This window comes from Nestor notabilis, unplaced genomic scaffold (genome assembly GCF_000696875.1).
Source record: "Nestor notabilis isolate BGI_N333 unplaced genomic scaffold, ASM69687v1 scaffold30164, whole genome shotgun sequence".
Classification (NCBI taxonomy): Eukaryota; Metazoa; Chordata; class Aves; order Psittaciformes; family Psittacidae; genus Nestor; species Nestor notabilis.
In genome coordinates this window covers 14,687-39,658 of record NW_009925633.1, presented here as the reverse complement: position 1 = coordinate 39,658, position 24,972 = coordinate 14,687, and the positions used below count along the sequence as shown (strand labels likewise).

Sequence of the window (24,972 nt, the reverse complement as noted above, 5' to 3'; positions counted from 1 at the left end):
GGTCCGAGCCTGCAGCACTTCCCCATGGCCGGCGGCTCCTGCTCGCCCCTTAAGCGTTTTTCCCCTAGGAAGTACATATGGAGGACGTACCACTTAACCTACGGCGGAGAGAAGCTGGCAGATGACAGAAAGAAGCTGCGAGAGTGAGTTATCCAGTTTCTTCTGGGGGCTGGAGGGGCACTGCTGGAGCACACGCAGCATCTGCACGGGGAGAGCTGACTTGGGATTTTGTGTCCTGGCTCTGATAGCTCCTGCACTTGAGCTGGAGGGCAGGACCAGCACTGCACACAGAGGTGGGACAGGCCGTGCCCTGACAGACCATCTGCAGGACAGGAAGGCTTCAGGTAGTTCTTCAGCCACAGCCCTCCTGTGCCAAGTGTGTTCCTCCAAGAGTAGAACACAGGCCTGGGATGGTGTCCTGTGCACAAAGCACGTTAGTTCAGCTCCAGGAAAACTGGGAGCACTTGGGGAGCAGCTACTCAGCAGAGGATGGGGTCAGGTCACATTATATTGTGGAGGGGACCCAGAATGGAAGGAACCCTGGACTACTTGTTCCAGTGTTCAGACACCCTCATGGAGGGGTAGGCAGAGCTGCTGAGGTAAAAGGGAGCAGGATGAAAGAATGCCAGGCAAAGAGTGTTGTGCTCTGGACCTGCACAGCCACATAGACAATCTGGTAACAATACTTACAAATGATTCCCATGTTTCCATGCCCGTTCTCACGGCAAGGAGGCAGGAGGTGCTTCTGAGCACTCTGGCTGCTGCATACAGCGGTGCTGGGTATGCCAGCCTGTGTGCAGACCAGCTGGACAAGCTTGTCTAAAGCATTAAAAATTTAGCGAGATGGCCCTAATCAAAGCTGTCCTCAAAAGATGTTGCATTTAAGGGGTTGTTGCAGTTAGAAAGGCAGATGATCAGATCCTTAGTGGTGGCAGCATGTTCTACATACATACGTAAGTGAGAAATTGTCCTGCATTAAGAGCATAGCACAGATGTTAAGAGTCTATCTTGCCTTGGGAAAGAGGAGGCTATAGGCTTTCAAAAGTTGTGGTTCGTGGGAAACTGGTACATAACAGCATAACTCTCCTTCAGCTATGGCATCAGAAACCGGGATGAGGTCAGCTTCATAAAGAAGCTTCGAAAGTAATCTGTCAGGTAAGTCCTGAGTATCCATTAAGAGCTACCACTTCTTCCTCTTCCCCAGGCCTTAGTGTAACAGCTCAGAGCAGCCAGTGTTGCTGCTCTCTGCTACATAGTAGGGATTTCTGAAGGCCTGTGTCTGCCTGAGGCTTGCACCCTGTCTGTGGACTATTTCCATATCCTGGTTGTGTTGTGCATGCTTCTCTCTGGCCAGAGAATGACCATTCAGCTACTTCAGTTAACACGCAGCAGCAATATCTTGGTGCTGGCAGTGGCATATCTCTACCCCTACTTTATGTTTAGACTCTGAATCTGCTCCCACCATGTCTTGAGACTCATTGAATGCAGTGTTCCTTTGCTGTTTTAATTGCTTCTAGGACCTTGCTTTTGGGTTTCTTGAATGTCTGGAAATTGCTGTCAGGAATGTGGCTGGGTGCTAACTCATCCCTACATTGCTACTGGCAATTGCCATCACCCAGGTCATCTGGGTCCATCTGTGTGCCTCAGGCTCTCACCCACATAACTGTTCTACCACCCTGCTTTGAATGCTCCTGTACGATTCAGAGCACCTGTAACTAACAAAAATGTCCCATGGGTGCACATAAGCAAATGCAGCAAGCAACCAGAGCGTGTTCTTTGCTGTTCCATCATGGGTGTATGTATCTTGAGCCATTTTTCTCCATTACTTTAAGCTATAAGGAATGAGGAAGAGGGATGTCACCTTACAGATTCTGTAGGTTTTGACTCCCAGTTTCTCTGTTTTCTGGTTTATAGAAACTTGAGTTCAACCAAGTCATTGTTCTCAGAAGACATGACACACTATGAGACTTCTGGTCATATTTCTGTGCAACTGAAGCATTTAAGAACAGGAAGTGCTAGTAGCATGTATATTCACCTGTTTGTAATCTATATAGACATGATTCTGGCATTATGCTGCTATTTTTATAAAGTTGCGCACACAAACACAAGATGTGGCCAAGACTCAAGCTTAGTTATTTTAGAATTATCTGTGCTTCCTCTCCACATCCGAAAACACAGTCACGGTGTCTGAAGAGCAGTGGCAAGAGCAGCTTTTCCAAATGCTTGAGTTTTGTTTCATGGCTCTGGGTAGCTGGGTTAGAAACTGTTGCGTTGTGACCACAGTAACCTTTTTTCTTCTTTCAACACTGCCATATTTGCAACATCCAATGTAATAAAATGTGTAACAGAAGCCATCTGCCCTATGGTGCCTGTGACAAGCAGTCACCTATGTCACTGGCTGATCCACCCCATTGTGGTGTGGTAACAAGAGAGCCCAGCATGCAGAAACTGTTGTCACTGCCAGATATTTTCTTTCTTTAACACAGAGCGCAGAAAATCCAGCCCTACCAGGAGCAGAGTGGGGATCCGGCACTATCCTGGAGGAGAAGGTGGTAACATGTGAAAGAGAAACAAACTCCAGTTGAAATGGACATTCTCACATGTTTTTTTGCAGTTGCTACTTGAAATGTCTGCCTCTGAGCTGTAAGTGGAATGCACCTGCAGTGATTAAAGAGACTTTCTTTTTTTTCTGAGGCTTTTAAGGCTCTTATTTCCAGCTGCAGATCTGTGGGATGCTAGGAAGCATTGATTCTAGTGGTACATGAAACAGCACAGGTGAGATAAAGTAACAAACATAGCCACAGACTATGCAGAACAATTAACAGTAGCTAAAACGCTACTTTACCGTTTAATCACCACCTTAGCAGTAGTAAACAACTCTGGTTAAAAATGTAGTATTGAAACTAGTGTAATAAAAATAATGGCAGCAGAAAAGGTTCAATACAATTGAACAAGGCACAAATGTTCCGGTTTCAGTCTTCTGAGATAAGGCAAAAACATGCCTGCCAAGTGCTAAGGAGACAGTTTAAATTAACCACGGGCAGGGTTAGAAGTGTCATTGGATTAGAGGCTTTGTCCACATGGAACTGGCACAGCAAACGCAAAGACATCCATCTCCAGTGCCTGCTCGAGAAGCCAGCCTTTGCCTTTCAGTGGAGCTGTGCATCCAGGTCATATTTCTCGCAGAATTTGTCTGTGAATGGTATACAGGTGAGGAACTCACACCACTCGCACTTGATGGGGTAGAAATAGAAGAGAATCACAAGTCCTGAGAAGAGTGCAATGAAGATGAGCTGGAAAACTATAATTTGGCATCGCTTCCTATATAAATCAAACTTCCCAAAGCTAATGTAGGGCAGGAAGGCAAAGGAGAGGAAGAAACCACTGATAAATCCTGAAATGTGAGCAAAATTATCAATCCAAGGCAGGAGGCCAAATGCAAAAAGAAAGAGCACCACAGCCAGCAGCTTGAAGAAAGCCCTCCATGGGCGTGCCAGGATTTGCCAACTCTGGAAGAGCTCCACAAAGAGACAGGCCAGAATCCCAAACTGGGATCCTGCAGGGCCAACCTGCAGAAGAAGAGCATTACAGGTAACATCAGGCACATGCCATCTGCCTGGCTTCTGGAGCCAGCCCCAGGCATTACAGTAATTCAACTCCTTGCTCAGAGTTTCTGGGGACAGAGATGCTGCAGTCTGCAACTTCATCCTTACTCCCCGAAGCCGTTACAAAGGGGTCAGGTTTGATTTAGGATCAAGGTAAGTGTGAGGCCAGCAGTCACCAGAACAGGCTTTCTATTGAAGGAGGACAGATCTGGTTCAAGTCATCAGAAGGGAAAAGTCCTTGAGGGCAATCTCCTGGTTCTCCCACAACCATGCATTTTTCCTTATCAAAGGACCTGGAAGATAGTCCTCTGGGTCCTGCCACGCAGTCTTCTGAAGCCAGAGAGTCAAATAAGATCTCTCCAGCTGTGTGGCATGTGGACAGGGACGGCCCTGGACAGTGTGGGAAAGGTGAGCTCTGCTCCTTGCCCCTCTCCTGCCTGCCACTCATCTGTGGAGGATCTCTGGCACTAGCTACAGCTCTCAATTCCCAGCCTGCCAGGGCCCTCTCTTACCCTGTGGTTGGACAAACCCCTCACTCATTTCGAGAGGCAGCCTTCTTAGTGTGATCAGACTGGGCCAGGCACTTGGAAAGCCCAGGTACTCTGGGGGTGTTGATATTCAGCAGATAGATGCACAAGGCATGTGCTGCAGAGATGAGCCCAGCTCTGGTGTCTCTGCCTCTGGCGGAGAGGCACAGGCATGTACAAAAGGCTTGTGTTCATGGTAAGTTACCAGAACCCTAGTCTGCAGGAGACCCACCTCTGCTCTGTAGGGTAGAAATATTGCACTGGCAAGGTTCCCAGTGATGCCACTGAGAAGGTAGATGATAGAGATCCGATGCCATCCTGCCAGCTTCTCTAGGTCCCGCAGGATCGTCATTTGGAAACAGACTGAAACCAGACAGTGCAGGATCCTGCCAAGTTCAGAGTACAGGAGCTGAAGCAGCAGACACTGAAGTCACCCCTGTGCTTGCGTTCTTTGCTGAGCCTTGCTGAGAGCTCCTGGTCTGGCCTCACCCACACCTCTAATATCCCTCCCAGCAAACAGGGCATGGTAAACCTCAGCAGGGACAGCAGCTCAGCACCCCCATGTCTCCGAGGGAAGGGACTACCAGAACAAGTCTCATAACAATCCCAGTATTCAGGGTTCCCTCACCCAGACAGTGCAAGTTTTACACCTATGCTTACCCAGCATGGAGGAAAAGTGAGAGCCAGAGGCGGTAGAACTGGTCAGGGACTTCTGGGTTTAGGAAAGGGAGTAGTCCACAGACATCATCCATGCAGTGCACCTAGGGCAGAAGTGGGGTTGCGATGTGCGCCAGCCAGCATGGCTCTTTACCAGGGCCAGTGCAGAGACTTCAGTTAGTTCTGAACAAGGGGCTCTCGTCCACTGCTGTATCAAGCCTGTCCTTGTCTCCAACACCAAGTTACACGTGACCCCATCCATTCCCTGTGGCAGCTTCATGCCCTTATTCTTCACCCCAACATATGCCCAACTGAGACATTGCATTTGCTTACCAAGGGAGCAGGAGGGTTCAACTCTGCCACTGCTTCAGTCCTAAACTGGTCTCCAAAGAGGGACAGATGCAGCCAGCTCTGCCACTACAGTCTGGATCATCAACTTCCCCCAGACTCCAAGTGGGACAGGACACAGAACTCCCACCTACACTGCAGCACAGTTGCCCCTAGATCTTGCCAAGCCACTAAGGGGAAAAGGAGGGAAAAGGGCAGCCATACAACCCCCCAGCTCTGCACTTACCTGAGAGCAGAGTGTTGCCTCCTCATGGAAATAGCCACGCATAAATTCACAATATTCCCGGGAGGTTATTTCACACCTGGAGGAGACACAAGTAATCAAAATAAGGAAAACCAAAAATCACACACATGGAATGTACAATGGACCATCCTGTGCCCTCTCAGGTGACCCAATCCCCATTGTCTCAGCCCACGTCTGCTTATGAGAACTGATGCCTTCAGCTGCCCCTTATTGTGCTATAGTATCTCTGCAGCAGATGCACTAACACGTTCCCATTTGAGCCCAGTGCAACTCCCCATATACCCCTCTTGCTTCCCTCCCACAGGCAAGCCTGAGTCACCTTCACAGTCCAATGCCCTGCATACAAGTGCTCCAAAATGGGTGCTAAAGCTGAGCTATTTTCAGCTGAGAAAGAGCCATCAGAACTCGGGGAAGCTGTGTGTCTCGGGCTGTGTCAGTCTTGTGCCTCCATAACTGACAGAGTGGGCAGGGAGAGCTAGGCCAAGAGTGTCCTGGTCATGACTTTCAGGGAGACAGAAACTTCTTGGGGCAGCATCAATTTTTCTCCCTAGCAGGGAAAGCCAGGCCAAACAAAGCACTGGGTAACTACTCAAGCTGAGAAGCAACGTGAGGAAGAACAGTATATTCCTCCCTGGCAAACCACAGCAGGTTGTTTCCTGACATATCCCCAAGTGCTCAAGGACTCCACACTGGAGCCAGTGTAGCCTACTGGGACCAAGTTGGCCATTTACAAGAAAAAGCACAGAACCCCCCAGCAGAAATATTTAATCCCTTGGGATCTGAGTCCCTCCAAACTGCAGGACCAGTTGAGCGAGAAGTCTCACTGAAGACTAAGGCTGGCTGTAATCTCCTGCTCATGCCAAAGCCCTTCTCTGTCTGGGAGACCTGTCATGGCTCCCTATCCAACTCCCCTTCTTAATAGGGCTCCTAACCTCCCTGCATGTGGGAAGGCCAAGGAGGACAAATGGCTGTATCTACAACCTGAAAAGGACTCTATCTACAATCCTTTGTCTCACCGCAATACCCAGCCCCTCTCCATACAGGTAAAACTCATTACCTTCCTTTGGTCCCAATGCAGCAGGGCCGGCCTGTAATCACGCAGTCCATGTGAAGGTGGTTGGTGTAATTCCCAGCACTGTTTTTTGTGCAGATCTGCAAAACGACAACAGGCTGCAGTCAGGCAGCCATGGCTTTGCTTGCTGCCTGGGTAAAGTCTACACAGCCCCTTGGGAAGAAGCCAGTCTTCCCAAGGCTTGCCTACAACATCAGGATAGTGCCTGACACTCCGTCTGCCCAAGCCACAATCGACACCTCCTCTCTGTCAAGGACAAAAACCAGACCCAAGGCTGAGCTGGTCTCCATCACCCTGTTGCCCTGGCAGGGCCCAGGGCTTTGGCTGCACCAGAGACTGCCCTTCCAACAACACAGCTGTGGCTCTGCACAGTGGGATGCAAATGCCACATTCCAGCTGCCCAAAGAGGCTCTGTGCCACCAGTGATGCTCACCGGCCATTTGGTGATGTCATCTGGCCACTCATGCGGCTCCATCGAGGCTGGCTGCTCACACACCCTGCAGCAACACAAAGCAAAGATCAGCCTGAGAATAACCTTCCCCAGCACCAGATCCCCCCAGGAGCCACCACACTGTCCCTGCCACCACACTGCGGTCCCACAGCTCCCCTCTGTCCCTGGCAAAGGGCTGGTAACATGCTACTTCCGATCAGCCAAGGCTGTGCTGATCAAAGCTGCAGCCTCCTTCCAGCGAGCAGACATCACGGCTCCAGCACAAAGGCAGCCATCTGGGAGCACACAGCTGCCCAGAACTCACTGGCTCCTTCCCAGGTGGACACAATCCCAAAGGGGGGCATTCAGCTGGTCTCAGCTCTACATCAGCCCATGGTGGCCGAGGATAAAGGTGGGCCATGGCACCCAACAGCTGGCAGGGCTCTGGGGTAGAGGTGTGCTGGGAAAGTGACTGCTGACCCCAAGAACGAAGTTTGTGTGGGGAGCAGGTGAGGAGGGGGAGAGGGATGAGAAAGGCATCCACATCTTACAACAGGCCACCGTGCAGGCCAGCAGCCAACAACAATAATCAAACTCTGCCTTGGCCTCCTCTGAAGCTGCTGGGGCAATCAGGGACATCATCAACATGCCCCTTGGTCTCCAGAGTAGCTGCCATCCCATCCAGCAATCAGCTAGTGTGGGACTTCATTCCTCTGACTGTACTGTCACAGCAGCCTTGTCCCCCACAGGATGGCAGCTGAGCTAGGCAGGACCTACCTGGGGTCCTGATGACAAACAGACCCAAATTGCCTCTTGTTTCCTGCCAGCATGGGTGTGCTGGGGTGATGGGGCCACTTCACCCACACGGCCAGCGTGGACTGCAGGAGAGAGGAGAGCTGTCACTGTGTAGCCCAGAGTGGGAGAGGCATCAACAGAAGTGGCCCTGAGCCTGCAGGGACAACACAAAAGGGCCACCACACTCACCGAGCACTCCTCCTCCGAGGTCTGCACACAGCCTGACTTGTCGTTCCGCACACAGCAAGCAGAGTGCTTCTCCTTCTCCCGCTTGGCACTGATGAAGCTGTGCACTTGCTGGTCCTGCCTCATGCACGGTGAGAACTTGGCCCCTAGGTGGATCAGGGCCTCCTGGCAGAGATGAAAACACTCAGCTCAGCCAAGGGGCATGCAATGATTGCCTGGGGCAGAGGAGGCTGGGGGAACTGCAAGGGGTACCCCCTATCAGAACTCAAGGGAGCAGGGACAAGTCCTGCATGATGAAGCCCAACATCAGGCATATTTTCAGTATTCACTTTGAAGAAGACCAGCCCAGAACAAAAGTTCAGAGATTTCCTTGTCCATGGCCTCAGAAAGGCCAGTGCTGTGGCTGGGCAGGGAAACTTTGAGACATGACAGCCTTTCCCAGGGGGAATGGTATCAGAAAGCTGCCACACACCATACAACTGCATTTTCTCTAGCCCATGCTTGGCTTTGCAGGAACAGGGTACAAAGCAGGAGTGCCAAGGCCCAGCCTCCAGGTAACCCGTTCTGCAGGTGATTGGGGCTGGGAACACCAGTGCACCCTGCCAGTGACAGCAGGGCCCCATGGGAAGTCCAACTAGCTAGCATCCAGCTCCAGTCCCTGGAGAGACATGGCTGCAGCACGCAGCCCACCAGCAGTTCTAGGCAATGGCACTCACTGAGCTGGGGCCGATCCAGAAGTTTTCTTGCTGAACATATTTGACATTTTCATAAACCCCTCTGTTCCGTAAGACCTGCAAGGAGAGAGAGTGAGAGCCTTATGAGCTCCTGCACACAGGGGTAACAGGACAGCCAGCAGGGGCTGGTGGAAACAGCACCCAGGATTAACAGAAATCCTCACAGTCATGGACTGGGCACATGGTTTTCTCAAACTGGTCTTTTGCAGGATCACAGATAAACCCCCATCAAGGCAAGGGCATCTTCATCTTAAGATTTCATTTAATGTCTGTCTCTGGCTACTTCAGAAATCCCAGGGCCTGGAGCCCTGGGAGTGGCTTGAGAGCCTACAAAAAGCTTCACAGCTCAGAAGCATAAGCAGGACCTGTCGGCAGCATAGGCCCAGGTGCTGGGGACAGTGCTCTGAAAGCCATCATATACATAGGTGAGAAGCTCCCTAGGGCATCCACTGCATGGAATGAGGACATAGCTGTAGAGATATGTACCTCAGAGACCTTAACAACAGTGGGAAGGCTACAAACAGCTTCAAGATAGCTCTCAAAGTCAGACAGGTCAGTTTTTCTCCGGGCAGAAGCAAAATCCTGCAACTGTTGCAGAAAGTTAGGTTTGAAATATTTCACTGCTATGAACATCCTTCTGGTCTCCACCAGGAGGGGAACATGTAGTTTGAAAGGCCTCCCAGTACAGACACAACTAGAGCCTGCAAAGAGCCCACCATGACTTGTGCCAGTTATAATTTGATGTCAAGAGCAATGTGGCTGCAGGAGAGACAAGGCAGCATGGGGGCCTCACAGAGAAGCTGCAGGCAGCCCCCAAGCATGGACACCCAAAGCCCAGCTCTCAAGGCCTCAGGCAAGTAGCCAATATGCTGCAGACTACAACACAAGAGCCAGCAGCTGAAGGCTGAGACACAATCACACTCCAGGCAGGTCAGGGGGATTTACTTACTGAATCAACAGTTTCATGTTGCGAGAACCCCACAGGGGCGATGCCGTAGATGCACACAGCGAGGATGGTGATGAGTGAATGCACAAAGGTGACCCAGTAAGTGAAGAAAGGCCTGGATGGAGTAAAAGGGAAAAAGATCAGAGGCAGAAACCCAGGCATATTATGTCTACTCACACAACACAGGAGAAAAGCTGCTGTTTTTCCCAGGAACCTTGACAGAATCTAGGGTACAGGGCCAGGATCACCTAGGGATGCACGGGATTGGAGGCAATGACCTAAGGTCTTGCTGCAGACAGACCCTGATTACTCCAACTCCCCCTTTACACTGGGCAAGCCACCCTTTTCCAAGAAAACATTCATGAGAACACATAAGCCTGATGCCAATGTGCGTTGTGTGTCTGAAATGATGACTTCAGGGGAACGATCAGAGGCAGGGATTCAGAGCTTACCTGTTCATCACAGGACAGTAGTGGTAGGGCAGAGATCTGCAGGCCCTCCAGGTAGCAGAGATATAGACAACCAAGGCAACGTGAGAAGCAGCGTGAGCTCCTAGTGCATGGTGATGTTATCATGCACTTACCTCAAGGATACAGACTTGGGGGGTCTTAGCAGCAGTTTCACCCAACCTCCCCGAGGCAGTGGCCTGAGTCACCAGGGGACAACAGCAATCATTCGCTCTCCAGTTTAGTTGTGATGGAGTCTGTGGCTGCAGCTCTCACCTGTGATCATCCATGTCCTCAATCTGCCGCTTGACATAGCTGTCGATGCGCTTGCGGTACGTGCGGTTTGTCAGCTTCCCCACCATGCCCAGGCCATACGGCCTCTTCTCCTTGGCAAAGAGCTTCCTGACAGGGACGGCGATGCGCTGGCCACGCTTCTGTGGGCTGACACTCACCACCTCCTGCCGCAAGCGGACTTTAGGCTGTGCCAGGGCCCCATCCTTCTGCTTCCTCCATCCTCGCTCCAGTGGGCTGAAATAAAAAGCAGGATAGCAATGGTTTCCTTCTGCATGGCATAGCAATGGGGATCAGCCCTTCCCTGGTCTTTAGCAGCAGCAGACCCTGTCTTTCCCACCACAGCTGGGCTGAGCAGCAGCTAATGGCAGACAAGGTGCCATGGAGTAGAAGCTGTATTTCAAAGGGTTACCCAGTGTCAGTTGATGAAAGTGCAGGACTGCACACTGAAAGTGGTAAAAGACAGCTATGCCAAACTAAGCCCTACCAATGAGGAGCTCTCGAGGCTTTAAAGTGTTTCAGCAACAGGCTAAAATAAGGAGTCTGCATCCAGGCACATCTGCAGCCTCATGCACATCTATTTCCTCCTCTGCTTCATTCCTCTTACTCTGCCCTCTGCTATGAAATGGAAGCATAGTTTAGCCCAGCATTGGAAATCCTCACTCTTAAAGCACTTTACTGTGATTGAATTGGCAAGTCAAACCCCCATGCCCACCAACCAGACAGAGGAGGAGAGCACGAATCCAAGCAGCTTCCCAGACCAAGAAAGTGACACTGTCATATACTGCAAGCTCTGCCAGTTACCTCTCACAATCTGCCTTCCATTCCTCCTTTTATTTGCACCAATGCATGCATTTCTGGGAGAACAACAAAACCAGGTTTCAACAACACACTAAAAATCCCAAGCAGCACTGCCTAAAGGAAAGCTTTTATACCAGAATAGAATGTGTGATGAACGTTGCACAAGCTGCTGGTGAATAGTACCTGCATTGTAAGTCTCCATCATATCCAGCTGATTTTGCGTTTCTTTGCTCTTTTATAGCAGTCTAGAGGTCAGGTCTGCAGCGTTCAGACCCTAACCAAAAAAATCCTACCTACTGTTTTACCCTTGCTCACTGCCTAGCAATGTAGTAGGTATGTCCCCCACATGCACTCTAGTATACTTTACCTTCTCTGGCTTTCTAAACAACCCCCTCTGCACAAAGATAATGGTTTTCAGAAGTGGTCAGACAAACCAGCTGACAAACTTTGTTCTAGAAGATCACCAGAACATGTTGGAGAGACCATGACAGCTCTGAAGGATGGACAAGCAACAGGATGAGGGAGAACCTGAACCTCCTTAGCCAAAAACACTGCTGTGAAGCTTCAGTTATTTTCAAGGTTGCACCTTGCAGAAGATGCATTTTTATAAAGCTGAAAGTCCCAACTTCCCCTTGGGAAGTCCTTCTCCGACAGAAACTGCAGATTTCACTGCAGCCTGCTCTTGCCCCGAGAGTTCAAGTGGTTTCTGTGTTATGGACATGCCGGTTCCCAGTATCTCCAGTGCTGGGCTATCAGCCTATGCCAAAATAAACACCTGGACCTAAAAGGACACCTGACTGACTCTAATAACAGTTCTCTGAAGTGTGAAAGAAATGCATTTTTCTCAATAAATAAAACTATTTAAGGAGATCCAAATGGAGACAAGAATACTGAGACCATCTCAGAGGAGTGACAACAAACTCCCACCTTTTGCTGCTTCCACTTATATTAAGACTGAGTCAAATTCTTGGAAACAGTTGAAGGGAAAGCGCCGACACAGCAAGATGGGCTGTGAGCAGCAGAACCACAACAAGGACCTCCCTGTCTACTGCATGTTCACACCCAGTAGAGCTCTCTGCTGGGGTGAGCTGCCAGCTAAGCTAGAGCTGACTCGGAAACGACACAGAGCAATTACTCAGTACCAGTTACTCAGGTGGAAAAAATCTAGGCATATGGTACAGTACCACCCACATATTTGTATGGCTCTCAGCATCAGTGCCACACCTTTCTCTCATTTCAAGTGAGGAATGTAGCCCAGCTCGACACTCAGCAATGCTTCACACCACTCCTTGGAACAAGACAACAGTTCCTGGTGACTGTGGCAATGGCAACAACCTTCTTGTCTTTGCTACATTCTCCATAGCCAAAGGCTGGGCCCCCAGCATCCTCATCGCTGATTTAAAGTGTCTTTTGTTTCCTCAAGGCATGATACAGTCTCTGAAACACATCACATGAGGCTGGAAGTTGCTGGAGAGACTGCAGAGGTGGCCTCAGAGTCACCTTTCACGTGCATGGGTAGCTGGGGCAGGAGGTCTTAAACTGGGTTTAAAGAAAACCCATTATTGCACTGCTTCAAGCTCTGCACTGAATCACAGCACTCGGATGCTGGCTTCCTCCACACAGGAGGTCCCACTCTGAACGGGTTGGCCACCCCATGTTAGGTTTTGGCAGCTTCCTGGAGGATACTCACAGTAGCAAGTGGCTTCTTTCAAGTTCATTTTTGTCCAAGGCACCTCCTGTGAGATCTGTCTGATCCTGAGGTTTCACCTCTGCATCTTTGATTGCAGCTTCTGATGGTGACTCAAACACTTCATCTGGGTAAGTAGAGAGCTCCTCATGAAGGACTCCTTCCTGGGCAGAGAAACAGAAGTCCCATCAGAAAAAGCCAGCATCATACTGAGACACCAGCCCTGGCAGAAAGCAGTGCTGCTCTCCACAACACAGTCCTGCCAGACCTCGAGTCCTGCACTGCCTCTGGTGCCAGTAGCACACCAAAGACCTGTCCCTCACCCGAGCAAAGAAAGAAGTATCAAGCTCATCTGGGAAATCCACCGTGTCCTCCTCCAGGAAACTTGCTGGGGTGAAGCTGCGCCGCTGAGCTCTCCTCAGGGTGCTGTCCTTCACTGAGCGCCCCTGCAGCCAGAGAAAGAAAATGACATCGAGTCACTGCCAGAAACCTGAACCCCAGGCACACGCAGGGGCACCCTAGCCAGCACACAGGGAGCTCGAGTGCTGAGCTGGTTCATGCCTGTGTGTGGAGCACAGCAGACCTGCTGATGTGCAACACCTTTGTCCTGGGTTCAGCTACAGCAGTCATTTTTTCTCCTTCTTAGTAGCTGGTGCAGTGCTGTGTTTTTGACTTTCAGTCTGGGAACAATGCTGATAACACCGATGTTTTTAGTTGTTGCTAAGTAATGTTTACTCTGACCAAGGACTTTCTCAGTCTCATGCTTTGCCAGAGAGGAGGGGAAGCCAGGAGGAAGCAGAGACAGGACACCTGACCCAAACTGGCCAAAGGGGTATTCCATACCACAGCACGTCATGCCCAGTATATAAACTGGGGGGAGTTACCCGGAAGGCCCAGATCGCTGCTCGGGTCGGGCTGGGTATCGGTCGGTGGGTAGTGAGCGGTTGTGTCCTTTTCCCTTGTTATTCCTCTTATCATTATTATTGGTAGCAGTAGTGATTTGTATTATACCTTAGTTACTGGAGAGCTGTTATCTCAACTCGTGGGAGTTACATTCCTCCAATTCTCCTCCCCATCCCTCCGGGAGCGGGGGGAGGAAGGAAAAGGGGGGGAGTAAGCGAGCGGCTGCGTGGTTCCAAGTTGCCGGCTGGGCTTGAACCACGACAACCTTCCTGGTGAGACTCACAGGTGTCACCCCACTTCTCAATCCACATTGCCCATCTGCCATGCAGGTGAGGCTTGCAACATGCTCCTCTACCATGAGCAGCAACCAAACCAAAGTGATAGGTGGTACTGGGCACACCAAAAAAGTGCCTAGGCCCAGGAAAGCAGACACACGGCAGGATGAAGCGACTTCCATAGTAAGAGCCTCCGGTACTTCTGCTCTTCCATGACCACTGACCAACTGCAGATGGACCACTGAGAGGTCCAGGCAGGCTGAACTGGACCTGATGGAACGCTCTAAGGCTGCTGGCTGTGGGAGTCAAAGCCCCCAGGCCAATAAAGAAAAGCAAGACCTGCACCAAAACCTAGCTTCTTGCAAATCCTGCCTCCTAGGCACATGGCTGAAACAGAACAGGAGGTGGCTTAGTTTCTTCCCTTCCACCACCACTCTCCCCATCCTTTCTGCTCAGAAGCTCCTTCCCTTTCTCCTTCTCTCAGGATGCAGCCCCATCCCACCACCAGCCTGGTGCCTGCCCTGCCCCAGACAGTACCTTCACCAAAGCTGCAGCTGCTCGGAAACTCATTTTAGCGACAGATTCCCGTTTTCGCCGCCGGGGAAGGCGGTTGAACCCTGAGCGGGAGCTGGTGAAGGAGCAGAGCGACGTGGCGCCGGGTGTGATCGGTGTGTGGGGAATGCTGAAGCCATCGTTGTCGTCAGCCATACGGAAAGCTCGGCCGCGGGCCAAGGGGTCTATGATCTGCCAAGAGAAGCAGCCCATCAGTCCATTCACCCCCAAACCCTTCCCTACCAAGCCCTCCTCCCTCCGAGCAAATGTCTCGAGACCATGACAGTGACCTGGTTCTCAGGACTGACCAAGAACCAGGCTGGACAGACCAACAAGATTCCATGATAGGGAGATATGGAATAACCTGTCGCAAGCTAAGCCCTAGTTGTAAGCCTCAAACCTAAGGCCTCAAACCTCTCGCCCTGCCCTCCCTTCTCCCCACCTTTTTTTAGTTTTACTTTTGTTGGTTATTGACTGTTTTCACCCAGAATGTTCCTGGTGCTCACAGCAGACTCCAAACCTCCTCCAGCCCTTCCTGAGCTCTTGGTTTTATTCATCTCCTGCACCAGTGAGCTCCACAGTCAGAGAACATGCTGTCTGAACAGGAGTTTGAGAAATCCCTGGAAAGAGCCATGCTCTTTCTCCAGCTAGTTTCCTTTCTGATACTGGACAACCCAGGACTTAAATAGTATCCTGTTGAAGCTTAACTGTATATTTACATCTGCTTCCATTAATTAATTTCTAACAGCTGGAAAAAGCAGGCAAGCTTCCGGGAGCTGCAAGCCCTTCTATGGGACTCCTCAGGCCAAAGCTCTCACTTCTTCCAAACATACAAACCGACCTAATGAAAATATTGCCTTCAGCCACAAACCTTGCCTGTGTCCTTACATCATCACAGCTGTGGTTTCCGTAAGACTCCTATGCTTTATCCTAATGTTTTACGAGCTTTTTTTAATCCGCAGTTGCACACTCAACAACGAAGTTTTACAGGCTTACACCTACTGATACCATGTTCTGATTTAATGTAGCCCAAGAGAGCCCAACAATATTTTGGAGTCTCCTATGCCCAAAAACTAACTGAAAGACACTCCAGCTAGTAAGAAATCAGGGAAGAGCACAACAAGATGAAACTTGACTGGAAGATGTACAATGTTATCTTCTGCTTCAGTGACACAGCCAGGCTTCAGGTCATAGACTAACCTGCTTTCAAATTTGCTTCCCCACTTGCCCAGGTTGCAGTGGTGCTCACTAATGCACAGTAATCAACCACGTGGGTTACTATCACTGAATGGAGCAAAGGGATACTGTAGGATAGTTTTGAAGTGCTGGTCACTGGATGTGCTTGACTGGGTCTTGTTCGCTGGGGTCACACTTGAAGGTAGGGAGTAGCGAATTATGAGATGCCCTTTGCAGGCACTCAAAACCATTTCTGAGGCTCTGTAAGCAGCGCTGTAGTACTGCTAATACAACAGACACCTTTCAAATTCTTAAAACAACCAGGTACATATGAGGACAGTAGCTGTGCTCCTGCCTGCATTCTGCCTGGGACAAGGAACCACTAGGCAAGTGTCCTGAGCGATACCAGGTCTGTTACTGTACATTTAGGTCCAGGGTACTGGCCAATCTGTGTACAACAGAATTTTGTCCTTGCAAAATGGCAGCAAAACCCCCAAACTGAGCGTTCTTGGACATCCTGCACACATCTAATCACCACCATAGTCACAACATGACAAACACGGCTCTAAGCCTACCACCAAAACAGCTGAGGGACCTCAGCCAACAAGACTGGAGAGAAGGAAGGAGTCTGCCAAACTGTATCTGAGACTTGAGAAGTGTCTGAGCATGGAGCCCAGACATGTTAAGGCAGAACTAAGCCCGCAGATAGGTCACAGCTGCCAAAGTGGTGAAGACACTGTGCAGGAAACTCCTGATGGCCTTGAATCTGTCCCAGATTACTCACCTTCTGCATGCCCAGCTGGCAGGGTCCAACATACAGTGGAGGAGGAGTCTCTGTGCTTGTTAGAGAAATATTGTCCTGACTGGGCAAGTCCATTTCTCGGATGACCTGAGGTTTCAGCTTCCCATACCGCAGACTGCAGTGGCGGAGGCTCTTTCTCTGCCATTTCTGAGTAGCGTCACTGTCTTTGCTCACCCCAAACCAGTCCGCTGTGCCTCTGAAAGATGCCAGCATACAAGTGCAAAAAAGCATTATGTTTGCTTGGACTATGCACATGAAAAGTCCAAAGCCTTGGCGGTCTCTTCCAGCCCAGCCCAATTCAAAGACAGGCAGAACTCTTCCCCATGAGCATCTCACAGCCTGTCCTCAGCTGGTTGTAGCAACCTGACAGATGCTGGCCAGAAATGTTGAACTATTAACAGCATTCTGTCTCATAAGACAGAAGAAAAACAACAGGAGAGATAAATGACAGGGGAGATTCACTGTGTGGAATGAACAGTTTGTTCGTATTTTTTCTAAAAAGAAAGAAAAAGAGATGGAACAGAAATTCAGAAAAGAACTTGGTGATTTTTTTTTTTTTTTTTTTTTTTTTTTTGGTGAGTTTGGTTTTTTTTTCTTGAAAACCCATCTATTGAAAATACTTACCATCTCCAGGGCAGCTCTAGGTCCCCATTGTGGGATTGTACTGTTCCACAGCTCTGGAGCTTCTCCCAAGAGCCACCAGAATTCACTGTTCTCTCCCATCCTCCCACACACTCCCAGGATACTCCCAACTTCTCCATCTCATGCTGCAGGATTTCTATTCTCCTCAAAGGTAACATGAAAGGCAAGTGTTTGCTCTGGTCCTGATCTCTGCTAAGGCAAACACGCACAGCTCTGAGCTGCTGGTTGCAGAGGTAGGAGCACAAGCTTGCAGCCATGAGGTAGGTTTGCTGACAAGTGGCTGCTGTCACAGAAGAGCAGTTGATCAGAAGCAAAATCCCAAGGAAAGCAGAGAGGGATCAAATAAGTCAGACTAACAACCTACTTCAAACACTGCAGGGCAGCTGGCACCCTAAACCTACAAAGATCACCACAGCCCTGCCAAGCTTTTCCCACTGTCATTAATCCTTCCTCAGAAGATGACAAGCTGTGTCAGCCTACAGTTGTCTGGTCCAGGTGTCAAAACCTGAAAGTCCTTCCAAGCCAAATCCCCAGCCCTGGCCTCAGACCCCCTGCTCAGGAGCAGGATTTGCAGCTGCTAAGCAGCAGGATCTCACAAATCACAAAGGGATTATTAAAAGATACACTGGAATAAAGGGTGCATTAAATCTAGAATTAGGTCACACAGGGGAACTGAGTCCCTGCACTGCAGACAGGAAAGTATCCCTGTGTTTTGTACAACACCAAGCAAAAACCATCAACCAACAGGTGAAGGTGTCCTGCCACTGTGTAAGGAGATGCGAATTTGAAATCCACAGCCTTTCCAGCTAAAATCTCCAGATGCAAACCAGCACTCATTGCCCTCAGCCTCTCCCAACGACCCAGAACAGATCCTTCCGCTGGCATGAGGTCACCTGGGCAATTGCTGGATCTCACTTGACCTCGCTGCCTTCAAATGCCTCCAGACCTCAGAGACGGGGCTACAGGCATGTCTCAGGGCACTGCTCTGCTCCCACACACCCACATCCCGTCAGAGCAATCTTTGTCTCTGGAGCAGAAGGGTCAGCACTTGGCCTGACAGACCCAAACCAAGCCTATAGCACAGAGGTGATGCTCTGACCATGCAGATGCAGCACAACACACACCAAAAAACAGTCTTACAACTCAGAGGGCTTCTCATACACTGCTGTAACCAGTATTTCACCACCAAGGTGACCTAGGGTGACAAGCCCATACACTGGACCACTCCCCAATGGGAAAAGTTTGAGGGTCATTTCTGCCCATATAAGCCTGTTGATGAATGGCCCATTTTACCTCAAGATGGGTAAAATGGGCCATTTCAGAGGACTCCCAAAGTCCTCAGAAACTGTGCTCCAGCTAGACTGGAAGGACAAGCACCACCACAGCTGTTTTGTACTGCAAGGACCTCTCCTGAACTGCCATAGACACCACTGGGCCAGGGTAAAGAGCTGACCTACTCTCTGGTCACAGTCAAAATAGTCCAGGAGAGCAGATTACAGTTTAGGCTATCTGGGAAGATACTGAATGCCTGTGTCCAGCTGGGGAGCCCCATCACATCCTATGCACTATAACAAGGAATGAACCAGCATCAGAGGTCAGCTCTTGCTCTTCTACTGCATTGAGCTAACCAGCTCTGAAAGCCTAAGACCAATTGTAAGCAGTTGCCAAAGGTGGACACAATGCCAGAGTGAGGAAGGTTTGACAGGAATGGACTCCTGGGCATTAGGTCCAGTCCCTGCCATGCACAAAGTCACATTGTCTGTCTGATTTAAAAGTCTGCTAAGCTCCAGTCTTGGGGTGGTGGTTGATGGGCCACTGTGGCTCCTGGAGTGGCTCATCTCCTTGGTGCTAAGTAAACGAAGACCTCCACCTCAAAAAGAAGACAGTCATATTTGAATTAGAAAAAGCCATGTTGTCAACAGTGAATGAGTGGATGTTCTATTCCATTCACCAGTTTCTGAGCCCTGTCTGGACCAACATGACTAGCCTCTGTTCAGTGCTGCTTCCTCTCCTTTCCCTTCTGCCCAAGGAGGCTTTAGGGCCAACATATGCATACACCACATGTTGCACTGATGCTAGCAAAGGCAGGCTGAGCTGTGGCTGCCCTGGGGAGATATTCCAGCTGTGGTGAACACCAGGAGGTTGACAGCTTGTTAGGAAAGCCAGGAGGGAGTGAGGCTGACGGGTGGACAGCTTGTTAGTCCATGCTATTTATTGACAGCTGCCTACGTATTTAGTAGGAGTGACAACTGGTTTTTGTTAGAAGCGCACATGAACTTTCTCACTCCAGTCTGTTTGCAGGCCTCCTGGCCAGCCCTGGGAAGGCAGCACAGTCCCAGCAACAGAGAGGATCTGTGCAGGTCATAACAGCCCTTGCACACACATGCAGGGGTGGGTTTCACACTCAGTGCTCTCAGTACCTGAAGAACGATCGGGGCAGGGACTGCCGCTTTCTCAGGGAACTCCTGCCCACCCGGTGCCCTTGAGCGGGCAGGGTCTGACTCCTCTGAAACCGTACCTGTCTGCTGCAAAGAAAAGACAGCTGAAGGGAGGGACCTTGTAGGGCTGTGCAGGGGAGCAGCTGCCTGCATCCAGCACTTCCCCATCTCCTTCCATAGCCCCATCCACAGCAGTTGTGCCACACTGCACATGACAGCAGCTTCCACCTGAGAGATTGACCTAAGAGAAACAACCAAACTCAAGCCACACAACAGCACCTTTGAACCCAGGAGGCTGCTGAATCCTTTTGGTGCATTTGCACCTCTGATGTATGCCTCCCATTGCTCTTGAAAATACCAGGGATACTGCAATCCACCTTGACCCTTAGACCTCTGTGATCTGCCTTCCATGCAGAAGACCAGCTACCGATCCCACTGGCTGGCTTTGGACACCAGAATGTGAAACCATGGAGGTGTCAGAAGGATAAGGTATCTGCTCAGATACAGGTGTCTGCTGCCACAGGAAGTGCCCTGGGCCCATTCTGGTTGATCCTGGCAGGATCCTGCCCAGTGCACCAATCTGTCTGTCCCACATCTGCTGCCTTGCATGGACATCTTGGATAGCCCAGGAGACTGGAAATGGTGTTAGCTGCCTATACTCAGGCACACAAATCACTCCCGTGCCATTTCTGGACCACACAGACTTGACCTTAGGCTCCCTAATGTATCCTCCAAGCCCCATGGAACAAGATGGTGTGGAGTCCTGCTGACATGAAAGTTTCACATTCTGAGGGCTTTGTTAAGCAGAAAACCTGGCAGTCAGCTTCACTGGACTCACAAAACAAATCCCCAGGATACCTTTACGGATGCATGGTCTGCAATTCTCCATTGCATCCCTAGCTCTGCTAAACAGAGCACGTGCTTTTTGGCCTTTCCTTGGTACTTTCCAGATCCCTATCCCTGTTTCTGATTCACTTATTTCACGCTTTTATTGCTAATGTCATGTCACATGTGCACCTCCTGCAGTTCTGCCCCTTGGAAAGTCCTTCTCACTGCTGCACCTGCTCTCCTACCCACATCCCACAGTGCTCTGTAGACACTGCTCACAAACTGTGAGTCCTCCAGGAGGAAGAGACTTGACACTCTGCCATGCTGCATAACAGCCTGCATGAGACAACTCAGCACTGCAAAACAGCAGTGACCCCCCCACATACATACTCTGAGCAGGAGACTCCCAGGATGTCACAGGGTCTGTTGGTGCAACAGCCACACGTCTGCCCACTGCCCCAGTGCTAGGCAGGACATTAGCATCTCCCTCAGTGTGTGGAAACTTCATCACCACCGTCCAGCACTCCTTTGTTCACTGTAGCTCCATATGCCTCATCTGTCTTACAGTGTAGTAGCACTGGGAGCAAATTTGTTCCCCCAGCACCAAAGTGGTTTGCAGTTCCCCAACCTCTCGAACCTACACACAAGCTGCTTGTTGCGAGGACCTCTGCGGAAGAAGGCTACCCTGGCCCTGCCACACAATGCTTCTTGTCAGGGCCTTTCCAGCACCCTCCCAGGATATCCCCTCATCCTTGACATGCTCTTGCCCAATTGTCCTGGCAAGGAGTGGGACAAGGTCAGGGAGATAAGAGAAGAGGCAGCCTAGGTGTGCAAGGACAGCCCCAGGCAGGCCCAGAAGCTGCCCACAGCCCTGAAAAGTGCTTCAAGGCTCAGCCCTCCCAACCTCACAAGAAGCAGGATCACACAGGGTTCCTGTGGGAGCGCTTCACTATCAAGACAGCTGGGGAATGTCTGAGGCAAAGGAAAACAGTGTGTGGGAGGTCAGTCTTTCCCATAGCTGGAAAGTTGCTCCTCTGTAAGTAGGCGAAGCCTAGCTTACTGGAAGTACCCCTGACCTGTGGAGCTCCAGGGATGCTCCAGGGATCCAGGCAGGCCTGACACTCTGCCAGAGATACAAACCAGACAGCTCAGGAAAGCAGCTGGGAGAGCCATTGCCTTTGGACAAACTGGGATAAGCCTTTGCCACGGGGAGGGATGGAGCATCAGCTCTGGAGCTGAGTTTCAGAGACCCCTGTATGATGGGGACAAATGATAACCCTCTGTGAAGGCGCGGGGACAGGACCCGAACAGCCTCTCCCTACTCTCTATCACCCCACATAACCACCTCAAGAACCACCAATGAACTAATGCTAGGATCCAAGCTGCTGAGAGCCAAGGACTGCTTAGGATGAGCTTCTGCCTGTCACAGCAATCACATGCTCTCAGATACAAAGCAAGGCCAGCTCACCACTTCATATAGCCTTGGCTAAACATCAGGGCCTGAGGCATCCTGTTATTCAGAAACAGCCAGCTCCCTGGGGCACAAGGACAGTCAAAATTTGTCTCTAAGTGACATTGTCCTGATCACCACAATCTTCCTCCCAGGACTTGTCTCCTTACTTGCTAAAGACAGGCTATATAGTACCCCTGGGCTTATGTATTGGGGACCTACTTGCACCCACCTTCTTCTGCAACCTCATGATAGATAACAAGGGAGAAACACTAATCCTGCTGTGATATGCCTCTGAAGTGCCAGGCAATGGGACAAGCAGAGGACCATAAATCCACAAGTAAAGGCTGGCAGAATCCACTAAAGCAGGCTCCATGAATTCAATGTCTCACCTCTTGATGGTCTGGGTGATCGAGGTCTGCCGTTGTAGCACCGGTCTCCTCACCTCGTTGGGCAGGGAGGGCACACGCGTGTTGTCAGCTGGCATGCTCACGCTTCGCAGAAAGGCCTGGCGTCTCGTGGGCTGCAAAGGAAAGCAGGAGGGAGTCTTGTTCTCAGAGTGATGCTCTACAAGGCCACGCAGGTGGTGTAACATTTAGTTAGCAATTCACCTCAAACACAAGCTGGGTGCATGCAGTTGGGCAGCAAAATTAGGCTAACAAGGACTATGCTCATGTTAGACAAGAATGGCTCTGCAGAACTGAACAGCTAGCACCAAGGACACAGCATCTGTGTGCTGCAACGGGTCTCAGTTCAGAGCAGCTCTAGCCTGGACCATCAACTGATGTCCAATTGTAGATGGGAGGTATCACATGAGCACCTGCAACATATGCTCCTGGCTGTTTTCTAGCCAGAAGGAACCCAATCACACGTTCCTAGACCACTCCACAAGGTGGAGAGAAACACAGTAACTGAGATTTCCTTCATAAATTACTCTGGATCTGCACTAAAAGCCTGTGAGAGCTGTGAATGGGTCTGTGCTGTAGCTGCTGCCTGATGCAGGTTAAGCAAGCTGGGAAAGTCACATCAGCTTTGTTCATAACCTAATTGTCTGGATACACTCCAGTCTAAAAGCTCCTGGCATGTCTTGGCTGATGTCACCTACCAAATATGACACAACTCACCAGACTCTTCTCAGCTCATACAACTGCCTCCCCAGGGCTGTTCTGGGCTAATTTTTCATCAGCTTGGCAGAGACATCATCTCCCATTTGTAAAATGCAGGCTGAACAGACTGCCCTCTGGCAAGTGAAGCTCTGATCAACTGTTTTTCTGGTCAGTCTACCTCAAGACTACTCGCTACTCTAGCTCCTCTGGCACAGAAAGTTAGTAATTCCCAGTAATCTTAACATGTTTTGTTAAGTTTTATGTGAAACAATGTGTAGATACTCAGGTTATAAAACAAAGGAGCCCATTGTGCACTCTTATCCTGACAGCCTGTGCTGTGCACGCTGGACCTCCAGAGAACATTAACTCCACCAGCTTCCATCATGAGTAGAGAGCATCTCTCCAGAGATTTCAGGTAAGAGAACATCCATCAAAGCCTTAAATAAATTATTTGGAAAGTTTCAACCTCCACTGTAAAAACTCTGCATTCCACTTCTGATCCTGCAGACTGAATCCTGACCACTTTCCTTCCAAGGGAAGACCAGGACCAAGATATATCTGCCAGAATCTCTCACATAACTGAAGTGTGGTTTAGTCCCTGGATCAAGGAATGGCGAAGAGACCAGTCTTTGCTATTCCAAGTGCAACATAAATTCCCTCTTAAGACCAGCTTGCCCCCAGCTCCCCTCCAGCTGTGTAACCCTCCATTTCGCTGTCATAAGCAGCTGAACCCAGGCACTGCACTCCAGCCATGGAGCTGGGCAGGAATAGCACTCTGGCTATGCCTTCAGTGCAGGTAATCTCTGTTCCTGCAGTAAGGTCACATGTAGAGCCAGCAATCATCCTACCAGGTCTCACCAGTATGTGAGAGCTTTTGCCACCTTGTAGCAGAAATTTCTGTTATTCTTCCTATACTCAGCACAAATACAGATGTTTTTGCACAGTTCCTATTAACCTATTGCCCCATCTCTACTTCACTACCCTTCAATTTTACTTATCTCTCATTCCAGATTATTTTCTTATGTTCCTCATGCTGGTAACAGCTTTGAGTTGCCAGTAACTGTTCTTTCTCTGCTGCTACTGACAAGAGCCTGTCATTATCTTGGCTATTCATAAGTCAGATTCATTCCCTGCTCATTTCAGTATAAGCTCCAGCACTTCCAGACCCTCACGTTTGTCTAGCAGCCCTTCACTCCTCCAGTCCCTTAAGAAATGCTTGTTTGAATACTTCACTCCCACATCTCCCAGTCAGGACACTCTTCACAATCCCCACGTCCAAACAGTCACGTCTACTGATCTGAGCACATTAGCCACCCACCCTCATCCCTCCCACATCCCCTTCAAGGGGGAGTTAATTGCCAATCATGAACTTACTCAATGGCTCTGTCCCTTCTCACGTGGCCTCGTGACCTGCAATTACACATGGAATTTATCTCAGCCAGGACTGCCGCAGACCGCAGGAACAGGCATGCTTCTCTGCCCCCCCCCCCACAGCCCCACAGACCCTCCCTCCCGCCCCCAGCCCCTGTACCTGCACAGGCTGGGGCTCTTCTGGCACCGACACAGGCACCGGCACCGGGATGTCCAGTTTCAACCATGGTGGCTTCTTCCGCTGTAAACTACTTGTGCTGTCGTGTCGCGCCTCTGACATTGTCCCACTTTTGTCCTCAGGCCTAGGAGAGGGGAGAAATCACAGTCAGGAGGGGGCCAGGCTCATCTCTGACATGGTAGTGCCGGCAGGGGCAAGCAGACCATGCTCCTCTAGGCTGCAGGTGATGGGACCCAAGCCCCACGTTGGATGACTTCCCAAAGTGCCTCGTGAGGGTTCAGGCGTCACAGCTTGTGCCCACACTGGTCAGCCAGGACCAGACACTTGGAGGACACTGCACATTTCTGAGGCCTGCAGGACCTTGAGCCAGGTTCCAGAGACTGCAGTCACAAGCCTGAGAGTCGCCTCCCATTAAGATTTTTGCTGAGACTACTGTGAGATCCGAATTCCTTAAGGACCAGTCATGAATTAAATCTTAATAA

At 50.3% G+C, this 24,972-nt stretch overlaps 1 protein-coding gene across 1 annotated transcript; it reads right to left on the bottom strand.

Moving 5' to 3' along the window:
- Window positions 1–2,813: 2,813 nt before the first annotated feature.
- RHBDF1 (rhomboid 5 homolog 1 (Drosophila)) lies at window positions 2,814–24,621 on the bottom strand. Its single transcript, XM_010013148.1, has 17 exons — window positions 24,473–24,621; window positions 22,228–22,358; window positions 16,460–16,673; window positions 14,485–14,691; window positions 13,093–13,215; window positions 12,773–12,933; window positions 10,267–10,518; window positions 9,548–9,659; window positions 8,581–8,655; window positions 7,868–8,029; window positions 7,661–7,761; window positions 6,887–6,950; window positions 6,439–6,533; window positions 5,364–5,439; window positions 4,793–4,893; window positions 4,365–4,518; window positions 2,814–3,569 (listed from the first exon to the last, which is right to left on the bottom strand). Exons 1-17 carry the CDS (start codon window positions 24,590–24,592, stop codon window positions 3,150–3,152), a joined length of 2,568 nt encoding a protein of 855 aa, XP_010011450.1. The 5' UTR covers window positions 24,593–24,621; the 3' UTR covers window positions 2,814–3,149.
- Window positions 24,622–24,972: the final 351 nt, after the last annotated feature.